This window comes from Equus caballus, chromosome 11 (genome assembly GCF_041296265.1).
Source record: "Equus caballus isolate H_3958 breed thoroughbred chromosome 11, TB-T2T, whole genome shotgun sequence".
Lineage (NCBI taxonomy): Eukaryota > Metazoa > Chordata > Mammalia > Perissodactyla > Equidae > Equus > Equus caballus.
The window spans coordinates 6,201,653-6,218,517 of record NC_091694.1 but is presented as its reverse complement, the minus strand read 5'-3'; the positions used below and the strand labels follow the sequence as shown (position 1 = coordinate 6,218,517).

The 16,865-nt window shown below is 51.6% G+C and overlaps 1 protein-coding gene across 3 annotated transcripts; it reads right to left on the bottom strand.

The window, feature by feature from the left end:
* Positions 1–52: 52 nt before the first annotated feature.
* On the bottom strand, positions 53–9,219 carry WBP2 (WW domain binding protein 2). Of its 3 annotated transcripts, XM_001494853.6 has the most exons (8): positions 8,416–9,219; positions 5,912–6,020; positions 4,345–4,480; positions 3,017–3,109; positions 2,229–2,363; positions 1,901–2,023; positions 1,356–1,432; positions 53–1,215 (listed from the first exon to the last, which is right to left on the bottom strand). In XM_001494853.6, the coding sequence occupies exons 1-8, from the start codon at positions 8,472–8,474 to the stop codon at positions 1,162–1,164; spliced, it is 786 nt and encodes a 261-aa protein (XP_001494903.2). In that variant the 5' UTR covers positions 8,475–9,219; the 3' UTR covers positions 53–1,161. The 3 variants fall into 3 exon arrangements, with proteins under 3 accessions (XP_001494903.2, XP_014594041.1, XP_005597205.2); XM_014738555.3 differs by lacking the exon at positions 2,229–2,363 and having other exon boundaries at positions 8,416–8,575; XM_005597148.4 differs by lacking the exon at positions 3,017–3,109 and having other exon boundaries at positions 8,416–8,575.
* Between the last annotated feature and the right edge of the window lie 7,646 nt (positions 9,220–16,865).

Below are 16,865 nucleotides of genomic sequence, written 5' to 3'. Positions count from 1 at the left end.
AGCTCTCCTTCCCAAGCGCTCACCTCATCATCACACACAGAGCCAGACAAGGTCCAGTCACTTCATTTTTACTACTTCACATTTCCAGCAAACAAATCAAGGTGCAAAGAGGGTTTATTTCACATTAATATATTAACTGGATTTTTTTTGTCAAATAAATAGGGAATTCTCTTTAAATAACCATCTCCTCACTTCATGGCCAGTCCAGGAGCAAATGAGAGCAAATTTTAGTGCATCCAGGGGACATATCGCCAACCAGGCATGAAGCTTAAAGGGAAGAGGGCAGGCTGAGGGGCTGGGGAGAGGTTATGGTCAGCACACAGGCCCAGGCCAGGCCCCTGGAGTCAGGGGTTTGTTCCCAGCCTGCCCAGCAGCCCCCAAATGGCATGGTGGGATGGACATGCATTCTCCAGTTCCAGTCCAAGAGGCCTCTTCTAGAGGGAAAAGAGAGAAGGCAAAGGGAACCAAATTCCAGAAACACCAGCAGGGAAGCAGGGGCTCCTTCCCCCAGCCACTGTGGCCTGACCCTCATGCCACCCAGCCCCTGGCAGCTCAAGGTAAAGCTCCCAAAGTCCCACAGTGGTGGCCACAGAAAGCAAGGACAGGACAGAGAAGGGAAGGCATGTATGACTGGGCTGGAGGGCGGCTAGGAACTGAATGTGGGCTGACAGTCCGGTGGGAAAGTGGCTTCCTGGGCAAGGCGCAGACCAGAGCGGAGGGAATGTGAGGGGGCCTGGCAGGGCCCTCGGGAAGACACGCAGCTGGTCCAACGGGAGCTCGGGAGGCTGAGTATAAAGTGGCTACCAAAACGAGGAGCTGGACTGCGGTGGAGGAGGTGGCCAGAGAGTCCCTCCATGGGTAGAAGTTGCTAGAGCAAGCCGGGAAGGAGGGGGATGCCCCGCGTGCCCAAGGAGAGCCCAGCAACGGTGGGAGGGAAGTGCGCTGAGCAGCGCCTGGGCTGCGGGCTGGGTGGGAAGCTGGGAGGCACTGCTCCCGAGTCAAGGGCCCCTCCTTCCCTCAACGCTAGTTCCTGGTAAGTGTTTTATCATCAGACCTGGAGGAAGAACAAGGCCCCCTCATCACAGGCCCAAGCCCAGACTGGGCCCCAAGGGGAGGGAATGAAAGAGTGATGAGAGGTGGGAGGCAGGGGGTGTGAGGGGTCTACTGGGTCTTCTTATCTTCTGGGGGGTAGTAGGGAGGTGGCGGAGGCTGGCTCTAAGGAAGAAAGGAAGGAAAAAGATCACATTAGAAGGTTCAAAACAAGACAAGGTCTCCCCCGCCCCTAAATCCCAGCACACTGTGGCTGCGGGGGTCCCTCTGGCACCGTGGCCACCCTGCTCACCCCCCTCGCTCACCGTGGGCATGTAGACGTTGTGGGGGTTTCCTGGGTTGTAATAGGCGCTGGCAGCTGCTTCTGCGGCCTTGGCTTCGGCTGCAAGAGCAAACACACTCAGGATGAGCCCCAGTGACAAGCTCTCCCCTCCTCTTCCAGCTGTCCCTGGAGCTGCTCTCAGCCCGCTGACCCTGGCCCCCCAGCGCTCAGGGTGGCTGCTGCTGAGCATCTAGTTCCATCAACAAAACTGGTCAAAATTTCCTGAGCACTGACCATGCGCTACACTGTCCTTGCCAGTCTCTGTACCCCTCTCCCGCTCTGAGCCTTACAGCCCAACCAGGGGATACTGTTACCACCTCTTTGTGGATGAGAAGACCCAGGTGCAGAGAGACCTTTCCAGCCCCAGGGCACACAGCTGGCGAAGGGACAGAATGTGGGCTGGGACCACACAGTTGGTCCCTGGGGACAGTCCCTAGCCCAGCGGTCATTCATCATTTGGGGCTCCCATGCAACCACGGGGAGGAGAAGGCTGGTCCCCCAGGACTGCCAGCAGCCCAGAGGCCTCACCTGCAGGAGTGGAGGGAACATCAGGGCCGCTGACCGGAGGTTCCATGGGCCCAGGGTAGGGCGGTGGCGGGGGCTGCACATATCCCATGGCCCCGTCCATCATGGGAGGTCCCGGATAGAACTCTGCTCAGCGAGAGAGCGACAGGGACCCAGTGAGCAGCCCAGCCCAGCGCCCTCAGCAGGCACCCTCCGAGGCCTCTCCAGTTTCTCTGTTAGTCTTGAAGCAGGTCAAAAAACAAGTCTCCCCTCTACAACCCCCTGGCCTGGGTGGGGTGGTTAGTGGGTGGGTGGTTGGGGTTAAGGGGTGGGCAGCAAAGGACACACTCACCAGGTGGGGGCGGTGGATAGGGGTAGCCAGGAGGGCAGGGGTACATTCCATTGGCGAATGGCGGGGGAAAGACATAGGCCCCGCTGGGCATGTAAGAGTACCCATAGGCTCCACTGGGGGCTTCACCTCGAGAGGCTATAAGTACAAGGGGAGAGAGAAATGAGTGTCGCCTGCTTCCGGGGCTGGGGAGAGGGCGGCCCACTGCCAGCTGAGGGGAGCCACAGGGTCCCAAGGATGTGCACAGCAGACATGCCTTAACCCCCGTTCCACTCCCCACCCACTCTGGAGGCAGCCTCAATCAGGATGAGGCGAGGGGTCCAGATGGGGACAGAGGTCAGAGCCAGGGCAGGGGAGGTCAAGGACAGGGGTGGAGGGAAGGAGGGCAGTTCAGGGATGGGGTAAAGAGTGGAGCCCGGTAAGGTGGGGGACAAGGGGAGGATGTCTGCTGAACACGTCCCTTGGTGATTTAAAATGGCTGTCGGATGGTGGCTTAACGGCTGGGGTTTTTGTTTGTTTTTATGAGTCCACAGTAAAGTGTCCTTGAGTCCAAACAGCTTTGTCAAAATGTCCTATACCTGCTCCAGGCAGAGGAAACCCAGTCTCTCAGGTACAAGACAGAGCCGACGCTAATTACAAGCTTCCTTCCCAACTCCCAGCCCCAGTGAGCCCAGGGCCCAGACTCATCTCTTGAGTGCTTAAAAAACAAAAGTAAACAAATTCAAACAAACAAAGAAAACACCACACACATTCAGTGCGCCCTTGGCCCCTAATTTTTAGAGCCTTGATACCTTGAGACGCCACCTGTAGCATCCTTTGTCCAAACTCGATGGCACCCCCTGCCATAAAGGTCAACTTGTACAACGCAGAGCCTTCCCAGCCACCTGAGAAGGGACAGTGCATCCACAGCTCAGGAAAAGAACAAGAGTTACACGCGAAGAGATGGGTGAGAGATGGCCATCTGTTCTCTCCAGGCCCATCCAATGCCCAGGGACCTGTGGGGGAAGGGCTGGCCCTGCAGCGCCCCCTCCCTCCCCGGGCTGCCTCTGGCCTGTGGCCCACACAGCACGCCAGCACCGCAGACTGGCCTGCCTGCTGCCCACGCCGGCTTCACTCTTTGGAACAGGGGGCTTTTCCTTCCTGGGACAAACTTGTCCTCTCATCCCCAACCCTGTAAGTACATCTGTGCTAGGGCCTCCCATCTCCAAAAGGCAGCGTCCCAGGAGAAGGCACACTCCGCTGCAACTGACGTTCAAGTTCAGAGCAGATCTCTCACCCTGACGGGGCCTAAGGACAGAGCTCTGGGCCCTCCAGCCTGGCTTCTGCCAAAAGGGAACTGTGAGCTCCTCAACAGCAAGGCCGGGCCTAGCTGGGTGAAGGGGGAAGGCGAGTTTGACACAGAGGTCCCTGGTATCTGCGAAAGAGTCTGCCACGGAGCAGGGCCCCTCGAAGAGTCCAGAGGGGCAGCTGGCTCTTCCTGGCTCTAGGGAGAAGGCCCTTCTCAAGAACCTAATACAGTTGCTACCCACACCTAAAATCTGAACACACTCCCCAAGTCACAATAACCATTCTTACTTAGTTTACAGTCATTTTGCTGATTTCTCTCTCTCTGAAAAGTGATGTGAGCTGCCATCTTTGTGTGTGTGTGTGTGTGGTGAGGAAGATTGGCCCTGAGCTAACATCCATTGTCAATCTTCCTCTTTTGGCTTGAGGAAGATTGTGACTGAGCTAACATCTGTGCCAATCTTCCCCTATTTTATGTGGGATGCCACCATAGTGTGGCTTGATGAGTGGTGCTAGGTCTGCACCTGGGATCCAAACCCATGAACCCAGGGCTGCTGAAGCAGAGCGTACAAACTCAACCACTACACCTCCAGGTAGGCCGCTGAGCTGCCATCTTTAATGCCAGCATTTCCCAGCTCTTGGTAACTAAAACCCCACCCCTGCTGAATAGCTGGCAGCTCAGATGTTGGTCTTAGAAGCTAATCCAGAGCCAGGAAGAGGCCAAGGCTAGGGTGATATTGGTCCAAAAAGGACACCTTCAAGGCAGCAGTCAGAGGTGCCCCAGAGTACCTCTTTGGAAGCCCCGTGTGTGTCCCTGTGCCCCCTTGTCACCAACCTCCTGCTTCGGCCTTCACTGTTCCCTTGATGTAGTTTGCACCAAACACAGGTTGCTTAATCTCACAGTCCTTCATCAGATAGAAAGGCATCATAAAGGACTGCATGGCATCCTTCCCCTTGGACAGAAAGATGACCTGCAGGGAGAAAGAGAAGGGCCATCATCACCCAAATGACAGCCCACTCAGCCATCACTTCCTGTGTATGATGAGCCTGCTCTCAGTGCCGGGGTGGGCAGCCAAGCAAGAGTCCAACAGGCCCAGAGCTCTCTGCACCAGACAGTCCCAGAGAGAGCTTTTGTTTTTGTTTTGTTTTGTTTTGTTTTTGAGGAAGACTGGCCCTGAGCTAACATCCGTGCCCATCGTCCTCTACTTTCTATGTGGGACGCCTACCACAGCATGGCTTGCCAAACAGTGCCATGTCGCGCCCAGGATCCGAACCGGCAATCCCCGGGCCGCTGAAGTGGTACATGCGCACTTAACAGCTGCACCACTGGGCCGGCCCCCAGAAAGAGTTTTTTAAAGTAAGAGGCCTTACATGCAGCCTGCCGGGGAGGACAGACATGTAGTCACAAGAAAAACATGTCGCTCACAGACAGTGTATGTGAGAAGGACTGACTGCTCTGTCATTTGGGTGGTGGTGAGGAGGTGGCGGATGTGGTGTGTAAGTGAAGGGGCCTGCAAAGATAGGGCAGAGAGGCGGGGCAAGGCAGGCAAGGTCTAGGGGCAAGGGGGAGGTCCAGCCTGAGCTGCGCAGAACTGAGAACCAGAGTGGCAGGGGCGTTAGATCCTGGGAGAAGGGGCCGTCGACATTGGCTGCAGACTCCCTGCCCAAAGAGCAGCAAGCGCCTCCCAGGCCGTGCTCGCAGAACCTTCTGTTTTAAACCCCCGACTTCAATCTGTGGCTGGATGCCAACCTGAACCACCAGAGAGAGGCTTTTGAGATGCCCCTCCCTCCGCTGAGTCCTGATAAAACTGGAAGATGCGCTCCTCTCTTCCAACCATCTTTAAGTCTAACTTGTGGGCAGCTACAGACAGCGATCCTTTTCTAAGAATACCCATTTGTATTTCTCTGGAAGTCTGTCGGAGTCTGTCTGCATAACTCTCAGGCGAGGCCCGTCCACAGTCTCTCTCTGCATTTCCCACTCTGCAGGGTTTTGCCGGGCTCTCTGCCGAGTCCAGAGGCTGTGGCCATGCCACCGTATCCTGTTTACCACATGTGTCATTCTGGATGTGCACAAAGGCCTCGTGGGCTACTCCTACAGAAATCAAAATAATAACAGCCTCTCCCCTCCAGGCTTAGGTCAGCCCAGCAGCTGCATCCAACCATGTATTTTGGAGCACTAGCTCTGGAATGTGCATGGATTCACTGTCCAGAGGTCAGTTCAGCTGCACGGTTGTGGTTCTAGAACCCAAGAACACGTGACAGAGAAACACGTGGAGTGAGGAACTGAGGTCCAGCAGGGTTTGGAGGCCACTGGCCTCACGAGGCTGAGGCCAACCTAAGACTCATGTCAAGCCCCAGGAGCCATGAGCCTCCAAAGGCAAGCAATGCGCTGTGTAACTCACCCGGTAAGGGGTAAGGTAGACGGTGCCCTTCTTGGTCCCTTTGAAGGCCTCTGGCACATTCTTCATGTCATTGAACGTAAGTTCTACATGATCATACGACATTAGGATGCTGTGATGAGAAAAGAGGAAAGGCCCTGATGAGACAGTGTGGAGTCATAATCTGTTACCCCCAGGGCGTGGGTGCCCATTAGCATGTTAGTTAGTGGCCTGGCATGTCGTCTCTTCTGTTTCAACACTGCTGCAAGAAAACTATTAACACAGCCATGGAAGAGATGAGCAAGTTGGGGTTCTGCAGAAGTCCCCCAAACCCCACTCATACAGCCCCCAAGTGACCAGTGCGGTAGAGCTGCGAGGCTCTGGAGACGCCATAATCCCTCACATCAGGTTAGATTATCCGGCTTAACTCTTCCACTTTCTTTTTTTTTTTTAAAGATTGGCACCTGAGCTAACATCTATTAGCCAATCTTTTTTTCTTCTTCTTCCTCTTCCTTTCCCCAAAGCCACTCCAGTACATAGTTGTATATTCTGGTTGCAGGTCCTTCTGGTTGTGCTATGTGGGATGCCACCCCAGAATGGCCTGATGAGCAGTGCCATGTCCGCGCCCAGGATCCGAACCTGTGAAACCCTGGGCCACCGAAGCAGAGCGTGCGAACTTAACCAGTCAGCCACAGGGCCAGCCCCATCTTCCACTTTCTTTTAAGTCCTTATCATAGGTGTTCTGTTTTTGTTGGTTTGTTTCTTTAAGCCTAACATATAAACATTTTAAGACATGACTCTACACATTACACAAGGGTTTACTTTGGGGTTCCTAAGTTGGGTCTGCAGGATGTCAGTTCATGAAGCCCTTGAGATAATTGTATACGTGCATTTTTCTGGAAGAGTCCATGCTTTCATCGCCCTCAAAGGGGTTCATGACTGGAAGGGTAAGGTTTTTACTCTTTTACACATTTTACACATCAAATTTTAAATACTGAATGTAAATGTAAACTTCAATTATTGTCTACACAATTTTTTCAGAAATGAGGCTGAAGCATTTTCTGAAACGGGGCACATCGTTATTTAGCAGCAGTGAGCCCTAAACCAGGTAGGAGCAGGATAAATACATTCTTGTTCCAGAAAAGTCGCTCTGAGAGAGAAAGAAAATGGTCGCAGGAGATGCTACCAAATGTCATCAAAAGGGTTCGTCAGCGCCCAGGACGGTTTGCACCCAGAGAAGCTACAAATGAGGAGCAGTGTGAGGCTTCTCTGATTATAAGACAAGGTCCAAGTTCAAATGGTTCCATTTGTCTTTTTCATCCTCCCAAATATCATAACTTTCTTCACTGGGGAGGGGTAAGTGAAAAGAGAACCAGAAAAAGAGAAGAACAGCTCAGAGAAACGAGGTCATTACCAGGAACAGGCTGGTCTGGCAGACCCTGAGCAGGTAAGATGGAGGCAAAGTCAGCATCCTGAGATCAGGGGCACCAGAGGCGCTCGCCTCTGACTCATCGAGCATCCCTGGGTGACAGGCCCCAGGCTGGGTGCTGGCCTTAGCCAGCTACAAGGCTCTGATTGCAACAAGCCTCCTCTGGTGACTCAGGTTCCTGCTAAGCTCTTTCTGCCCTCAAGAGGCGCTTCAGGGTAAGCATAGCTCAACCAGGGAGGGCTGCTCTGATTCTCAAAGCCCAAGGAACAGGAGGAGAGAGAAGCCATCCAAGGAGCCCAGAGGTGGGAGGACAGACAGAACTGACTGGGGGATGGGCAGACAGAACCCTGAAGTTGAGAGACCTCTGCTGTGGGGAGTGACCAAAACCAACAGGCATTCAAGAGAAAGAGACAAGGGACCAACCTGTACAAGGACTGACACTACGCCAAGAACTGTGTTAAGACATTTGAAGAACGTTATCGTTTCATTTCACCTCTGAGCCTCAGTTTCTTATCTGGAAACTGAGCAGTTCTGGAATATACTGGGAAGGCTATTTACTGGTAGTTAAACCTGCTGACTTTGGAGTCAAGACTCCTTTCGTGGAATTCCCCCTCTGCTACTTACAGCTCTGTGATCTCAGGCAAGTTACTTATCTCTCTGTGCCTCAGTTTCCCTATATAGCAAATGTGTACAATATCACCTCCCGCACAGGATTTACGTATTAAGGTAGAGAAGGCGCAGTGCCTGACACATAGTAACGTAGTATACGCCCAACACCTGGGAATTATTTCGGCCTGAGGCTCTTCTCATCTCTTAAAGTCACCGACCCTGGGAAACAGGCCCAAGAACTAGCCCGAGACCCCACCCATCTCCCCAAACCCCGTCCTCGTCCAGCTGCCCTCCGCGATCACATCCCACAGCGGACCCCGATCTCCAGGCCCCTCCCCCACGACCCCCCTTACTCTAGCCCCGCCCCCGGCCGCTGCCTGCCACCGCTCCCCAACAGTTTCCTTTTCCTGGAGTTATGCCCCACCGGCCACCGCCCACCCCCTCGACGTCCGCCCCTCGATCTCCCAGGATCCCCCCGCAGGGTTTTCACCTCTCGGTGTTGTTGACGATCACTCCGCCACCCTCCGAGTGATTCTTGTTGAGCGCCATAGTCTCGGAAAGGGGTCCCGAGACTCGCAACGCAGTGCGCTTGCGCTCCTCTTCGGGCCGCCCCCAGTGGCGTAGCTCGTATTAGAGTCAGCCAATCACAGCTCTTGCACAGACGCTGGCCCAACCACCTGATCCCGAGCATCACATGGTAACACAGTAGCTCCCCCTCCCCCCAGTTTCGCTTGCATCACAAAGTTGAAGACTACAATTCCCAGAAGGCAATGCTCCCTCAACCTCGGCGTACGCACTCCCCACCCCCACCCGGTCCTCTGAGGGACCTGAAAAAAGTTGGCACGTCGCAGGGGAGTTAACCGTAAAGGCCCTGGACGCCAACGCTCGTACCCACAGGATGGGGGCTGTAACCTAAACCTAGTGTCTGGAGGGCTTAACACTCAGTGGAACACCGTTCACTCAGCGACCTTTATGGAGCACTTTCCTAGGTGACTTTGTCCCCGACTTGGGTGGTCCCTGAGTCATGTAGGTGGGTGCAAGACTGAGCCTGTTGCAGGACGTGGTGGGCTAGCCGACTGACAGAGGAGTCAGGAAAAACTGCCAACCCTTTCATGAAATCAAACCCGGACTCTCTGAGGTGGGCGGGGAGAATCTCCGTGTCGGGAGGGGAGCCTGGGCCCGGCGTCCGGCGCTGATCGCCCCCAAATTCACTGTGGAGTCGGGAGCGCCCCACCTCACCGCCGCCTCCAGCACAGCTGGCCGCGCGGTGGCGCTGCACCCTCTAGAATGCTCCGGCTTTGCCGTCCGGCCCGCCCTGCAGCGTCCTGGCTGCAAGATTTGAACAAGATGCGGGAGTAACTGAATGGACCTGAGCACAATGCGACACCCGCAGCTTGCAAAGTGGGGCTGACTCATTTTAGCTTGTGACCCACCAGTGGGCGGTCCCCACTGGGAAGCTGTGGTTATGTGACCCCCGCCCCCCCCACCACCTCCGAGGGGGATCTTTAAGGGGGAATGTGAGGGTCTCACTCCACACGTGGTGATGCTGCTGCATCATTAACCTTAAGGGAGAAGAGTTTGATTTTAAGCAGACGGCTGATTTCCTGACACGTGACGGCCAACCTCGGGAATCCACCTGCTTGATTTACCTTTTTAGTTAGATTTCCTAGATGAACCATCAAAAACTAGAAAAGATTATGAAACTAGGTAACGACCTTCTGTGAGGTCTTGTGCAAAACCACGTTGGACCTGCAGGACAAGCGCAATGAAGTAGTGCGCGATAAAATCTGCCCCGAATGAATAGATTAATTTTCGCACATGCAATCTGTGCAGTCATTGAAAACAATGAAGTCAAATTAATGTGTGCTGACATGGAAAGACTGCCGAACTTCGTTAAGTATGGAGTGGTGTATAAAAAATAGGGTCTAGGGGCCGCCCGGTGGCGCAGCGGTTAAGTGCGTACATTCCACTTTGGCAGCCTGAGCTTTGCTGGTTCCGATCCCGGGTGCGGACATGGCACCGCTTGGCACACCATGCTGTGGTAGGCATCCCACATATAAAGCAGAGGAAGATGGGCATGGATATTAGCTCAGGGCGTCTTCCTCAGCGAAAAGAGGAGGATAGGTAGCAGTTAGATCAGGGCTAATCTTCCTAAAAAAAAAATGTCTATAGATATAGAATTTATGAAAAGATCCACTACACATTGTTTCTGGCATTATCTCACTGAGGCATGGTTCTGGGACTTGGGGTTGGCTGGTGACTCAGTGTGCTAATATTAATAATAAATTTCAAACAGAAAGGGAAAATCCACCCAGGAATGGGTATGCAAGAATGGCTGCTCTAAGGACCATAAAAGGAACGGTGGGGCAATGATGTCGAACCTGAAGTGAGTTCGCTCACCTGTCACACAGTAAGCCAGTCTTTGACACCGGGTGTAGTGGAAGAAAGTAGGAATTTTATTGGAAAGCTCTGAGTAAGGAGAATGGGCAGCTAACGCTGTAATCCCAAACTCTTCGAAAAGCTACAAGCAGGGGTTTTTATTTGGGGTTTTAGGTTGGGGGGGGGAGATAAGGAATTTTGCAGGTGGAGGTCCTTGGCTGGCTGTCTCCAGGGTGGACTCTGGTGCCAGGAAGCCGAGGAATTGGGTCTGGGAAGCTTTGGTTTCTTGATGTTCTCTGGACGTCAGCTTTCCTGTGATAAACTTCAAGAACCTGGGATTAACCACAACTTTAGTGGGAGCCCAGTGTGAGCCCACCTGGGCTTTAACAATTTGTGACTTCTGTTTGGTTGTAAAGCTCAGGGAGTCAAAGGTTAAAGAAACAGATATTTACATATGAGTGTAACTAAAGAGCAGGGAACTGGGATGAGTGCTTTTGGTTTTAACCCTATATATGCTGGGTTCGCTGTAGGGGAACCGATACCAGGGCCAGTATTAAGAACCTGTAACAGCACCAGTCCGGTCCCACCCCGACCCCTTGGCAGAACTGGGTTGGTGGCAGACACAGATGCAGGTGTTGTGGAGTCTGAAGCTCAGACAATTTTGGAGGCCCTATTTAAGAACTTAAATACACAATCATGAATACATGGAGAGAGATGGCAGGCTTAACTGATTCCTGCTCAAATGTCCAACTTTTGCAAATTTTGTGAAAACATATGACCAGATGAACACATTGTTAGGGCTGCTCCCAGCGGTGGAGGGGCCAGTTGTTTCCAGTACCCACACTGAGGGGCTCAAGGGCAGTTCAGTGCTGAACCAAGATGGTGGCAAAAGGCCCTGCCTGGGCCCAGGTCTCAGTACTCAGACCTCTCCTGCCTTCTAGTCCAGCCAGTTCTGCCTGTTTCTAGAAATGATCACTTTTCACTGAGCTGTAATTGCTCCTGTTCTCCAGACCAGAGCTTCTTGAGCTGTGTGCCAAGCAGGATTATGCCTGAGATATTGCTCCCCTCACCCCAAGTCAGCCAGGTGGGGTTCAGGGTGTCTGGGCTTCTGGACTAGTCACCCTTGACCTCCAAAAAGCTCCATCTATTTGCCCCAGTGAGCAGAACAAATATCATTTGTGCTGAACACATAATCGTTTTCCCTATGTGCCACTAAAAAGGTTGGGAAGCAGTTTATCAGATGGTGGCTTTCCTTTTTTTTTTCCCCTTGACCCACAGTAAGAAACACATTTTATGTCAAGACTCAATATACACAGATGTTTATTTATAAGTGAAACTGAAAGAGTAAAAATCTGTTTGGGTCTGAAAGAGTAAAAATCAGCTCAGACTAAAATGGAAAAAAACAGCCCTGCAGTTAATCAGGCTGGGAGGAAAGACATAGATAAAGCCTGCAGCTAGCCAAGCTAGCCGAAAGAAACATGGTTTCTCCCCAGCTCCTGCGGTCGTTGTAAGATGGTATTGATGTGGGGTCAGTGAGCCGAGGAGTCGAAAGAAAGATTTCCTGGACTCTCAAGATCTGGCGGTAGTGCTCTTTTATTTAGAGAATAGTGTGGAATAGCATGGAGACAGAACCCATGGGCAGTCAGAGCTGCTGCTGCTGCCGGCATGGGGACAGGACTCATGGGCAGTCAGGCTGCTGCGTGGGCACAGGGCCCACGGGCAGGAGGAGGTGCTGCTGCCACTGCTTCTGCTGCAAACATGGGTGGAGAGTATGGCTAAATTTAAGGCATAGACATGTGAGCCATCTCTTTACAAGACAAAGGAAAGAACATGTAAAAAAGTTAAAATGGTATCAGTGCATCAGTGCAGGTGGGGTCTGGCCATTGGGTGGTCCCACAACTTTTAGATAAGAATCAAATCGGATTAAGTAAAGGCCAGAAGCCACCACCCTAAATCAGTTACATGAGGTTGCCAGACAGTAACCAACTTAAGTTCTTGCCTTCCGCATTAAGAGTTTCTAGAGATAAGGCCATCCCCCTTCTTCCTGGCACAGAGAGGAGGCATCTTTACAGATGGAGGTTTCCCTTACAAACGTAAATGTTTCCCAACAATGGGCAATCAAACACCAGTCCTCGGAGCCTGCTTCTCATCTGCAGTTTTAAAATTAACCAGCCTAAAATCCTCATCAGTGTGACAACCTCCTCTCTCAGCCACTGCTGCTTTCTTATCAGTGAGAACCCTAGACAGGCTTTGCAATTCCCAACTATAGTGGGCGTGCCCCAGTACCAAACTGCTCATCTCCTGACAGCACCCAGGCCTTCATTAAACCCCACTGCTTCTAATGCTTGCACAGAAACAGCCACCACTCCAAAACGGATCCTCGCTTCCCATTGTAGACTGACAAATAAAAACGGCAAGCAATAGGATATATTGGAGAATGTGAGGAAGCCATTTGGTATAAACCTAATTCGGCCTGACCTTGTCTTTCCAAAAGGACCTGACCGAGGCCGTTGAGCACGCATTGTATATCTGCTTTAGATATTCCCTAAGGCAAGGGCAAAGGCCCTTGAGATAAAGGTGCAACTTCCCTTCCCCTCCCAACGTTGGCATCTCCTTAAGGATTAAGCATCTTTCCTTAGGCTAGAAGCTGATTGCTGCGCTCACCTGTGACCGCCCAGCTCGAGGCAATAGACTTGCCTCCTGCTATGCCCACCAAGAGAGCAGACCCACTACCTGCTGTGTCCATCAAGCACTGTGCTGACAGGGCAATCTTGTGACTATTGTGAGAGGGACATTTCAATCATATGGGAAACGTCCTGCTTAGGGGTATATAACCACTCTGTATACCTCATTTCTTTGGTGCCCTTTCTTCCTTTCGTCGACAAGACCCCCCTCAGAATCCTTCAGAACCCAAACCTGACAAAAACTGCTTCCCTCCTTCCTCTTGTGGACAGATGGGTGTCGACAAAAATAATCCATAACCAATCTATAAATGAAAATTTGGGTGAGTTTATTCTGAGCTTAAATCTTAGGATTATAACCCGGGAGAGTCTTTCCACAAAGGAACAGAGCGCTCCAAAGAAGTGGGGGTACACAGGGTGGTTAGATACCCTCAAAGAGTATGTTTCACATATGATTGAACTGTCCCTTTTACAATAGTCACAAGGCTGCTCTGTCAGCACAGCGATTGATGGAAACGGCAGATAGGTCTGCTGTCTTAGTGAACGCCACGGGGTGGCAGGTGTATTGCCTAGGGCTGGGCGGTCACAGATGAGCGGGCAGTCGGTTCCCAGCCTAAAGAAAGATGCTTAATCTTTAAGGAGATGCCAACGTTGGGAGGGGGAGAGAAGTTGCACCTTTATCTCAAGGGCCTTTGCTCTTGCCATAGGGAATATCTAAAGCAGATATACAATGCGTGCTCAACGGCCTCGGTCAGGTCCTTTTGGAAAGACAAGGTCAGGCCGAATTAGGTTTATACCAAACGGCTTCCTCATATTCTCCAATATATCCTATTGCTTGCCATTTTTATTTGTCGTGGGCATCCTGTGGCAACCCTGGAGGCTGTGCCTCCTGTCCCCCGGCTCCAGAGGCTTCACCAAGACAACTTCCCGAAACAGTAGCTACCCTCACTACATGCTGCTGGAGAACACTTTTCTGTTGCCTTAGTTATGAGCACATGGAAAAATCTTACTGCAATCTTGCATGCAAAGGAAAAGGCCCCTGGTGGGCCAATTCAGAGGTTCCCTCTTGGAAGAGACATTTTATAGGAAAAGAGAACTGTCAGAGAGCCACACTGTCTGGCCAGAAGTCACTGGGGTCCTGACCGAAGACAGCTGGGTGGGTGGGTAAGTAATTTCCCAGAACAAATCTTAATACCATTAAAGTTTATCTAAAATTTACTTAAGCATTTTTTTAAAGATTTTATTTTTCCTTTTTCTCCCAAAGCCCCCCAGTACATAGTTGTGTATTTTCAGTTGTAGGTCCTTCTAGTTGTGGCATGTGGGACGCCGCCTCAGCATGGCCTGATGAGCGGTGCCATGTCTGCGTCCAGGATTCGAACCGGGGAAGCCCTGGGCCACCCAAGCAGAACGCGGGAACTTAACCACTCTGCCACAGGCCCCAGGCATTTTATCATGAATGCTATTTTTTCCCAGAAGGAGACTGCGAATTATATCAGTTGGAAAAAAAAAAGATTTGTCCCAGGTTTGGGACAATTTTTATTTCAAATTTTTATTTTATATTGTGATATACTCTGAGACTTTCTATTATATTTTGTCATTTAAAAATTGCTGATTGTTCTGCGTTAAATCGATTTTGCAATCCTCAGCTTGAAAATCCCTGTTCCAGAAGAAAGGGTGGGGCTGGCGATGGTGAGGTGGGAGGAGGAGAGAGGAGAGTGCTGGAGTCATTAGAATATGGCCCTCCCCCGTCAGGGACTGGGTCCTGAGTCCTCCCAGCCTGGAGCCGAAACTGTCCCATATTCACGCTTCCCAAATCAGTATGCTAAAGAGTTGTATCAGTGTGATTTAGGTGATCCTCCACCTCTGGGTGTGGCAGGATAGTTTTTTAGATATTACACTTTCGCTTCTCTCCTCACGTGGTAGGCGACTCCAGAGACTGAGAGTGTTTTTCCATCTCACAGCAAAGAAGGTGGGCAAGCCTTCTTGTTCTCAGTGTGGCTTGTGGGCTCTCTATCAGCTGTTCTCAGCTCTGGCTGAACGCAGGCAGAAGTTACCAGATGCTTTGAAAGTACAAAGGCCCAGGCTTTTGTTTGATGTCAAGGCCTATTGTGTGAGGCTGGGGCTGTAGGAGACGGAGCCCGAGCCCGAGCCCGAGCCCGAGCCGGAGGGCTGGAGGGGGCAAAATGGCTGGACCTCGAGAGGGAAGGGGTGCTTTCCAGAGCCCAGGGACAGGAGCAAGGTTTGGGGGCTTCTCCAGTGGTAGCACCCCCTGCCCTGCTCCCACACGGCAATCCCAAGATGTGGGATGTGGTCACTAGGGGACCTGAACACCAAGAAGTGTGGTTTTGGGGTTTTGTGAAAGGGTCCAGTCGGGAGACAGAAACCACACCAGCTATCTGAGCAAAGACAATTTACTATAAAGAATTAACATAGGTATAAAGTTGGGCATGTCGCTTTAAAGTTATTTCTTACCCTTTGGCAAAGGACAGCTCATAATCAAATTTATTTGATTTAGGAACAATGCCAAATTTGACATTTCTTGTGCTTGAGTGTTAAGGAACAAATTCATGCTTGATTCACCACATTTATTCACTCAGCCAGTTGTCATCCTTCAAATAAGCCAGAGAGAGAAAGAAAACTCTTGATAACCCTCAACTTTCTGCCATTTGCTATTGGCTGGTTGAGCTGTGACGATGGAGTGGCTGATGCCATGTGAGGTGTTGGTGATGTGGAAGTGAGCTATTTCAAGGCACGTCATTTTGGACGTGGGCATTTCAGGAACACAAGTTCCTTGCTCCATCAGGACGCAGAGCCAGGGCACAGCTGGGGCTGTTTCTGGTTGCTATGGAGATGAGCCTCACCCTGTGGTTTCCAGTCAAGACCTCCCTGCTCTGTCCACTTCAGTTTCCCCAGGCGCAGCTTCAAGGCCTGTTCTGAGCGATTCCTGCTGTAGGAGTGTTTACACAAACCTCCTGCTTCCATTCCCATTTCTGTGCCTCCAAAACCCCAGAAAGCCATAAAGACGCCTGCAGGTGTCACCTCTGAGGGTGTCCCCACCCCAGCACTGAGGAGCCACGCCTGGAGGGACCCTTCTGTAGGAGGAGATAGGGAAGGTGGGATCGAGGGAGGCTCTTGTGGGTCTGGGCCTCTTGCTGCTATTTCTGGGTCCTCCTTCCCAGTGTTGGTGGGGGAGGGCTCCTCTCCATCTCCCTGGAAAGATGCAAAGTCCCTCTCATCCCCCTTTTTCCCTCCTTAAACCTATTTCTTCCCTCAATTACAGAGTGATTTCAAACTTTCAAATCTGATTGTATTGTTTCCCCATGTGAAACCCTGCTTTGGCTTCCAATTGCTCCTAGGAAAAGTCCAGAATCCTTACCAGGCTCTGCCCTGCCAGACCTGGTCTGTTCACCTCATGCACTTTCCCCTCTTACAATCTAGCATGCGCTGGAGTGCTCTGTCCCAGGCCCTGCCCAGGCCCATCCTTCTTGTCTCCCTAACGCCTCCTTGTCCTCAGCTGTCCCTTCGGGGAGGTCTTCCCTGGAAATGCCCCTCCCTCAGCCGTAGTACGGCCCTTTCTCATGGCCACTGTTTCTTTCTTTCTCTTTTTCTGGTCCCCGGGAAATTTGTGTTTTGTTTTGTTTTGTTGTAGTATAGTGTAGGAGGCAAAACTTTTCCTCTGTCCTCTTAGGGTCTCCAGCTGGGCCTGTAAATTAAGTTGACGTAAGACAGATCAATAGGAGAAAAGCATACAAATTTTATTTTCACATGTACATGAGAGCCTTCACAGGAAAATGAAGACCTCAAAACCTAGGCCAAAGTGCTTATATACTAGGTTGAACGAAGAATAGTAATTGTGGAAAAGTCACTAAAATATATGAGG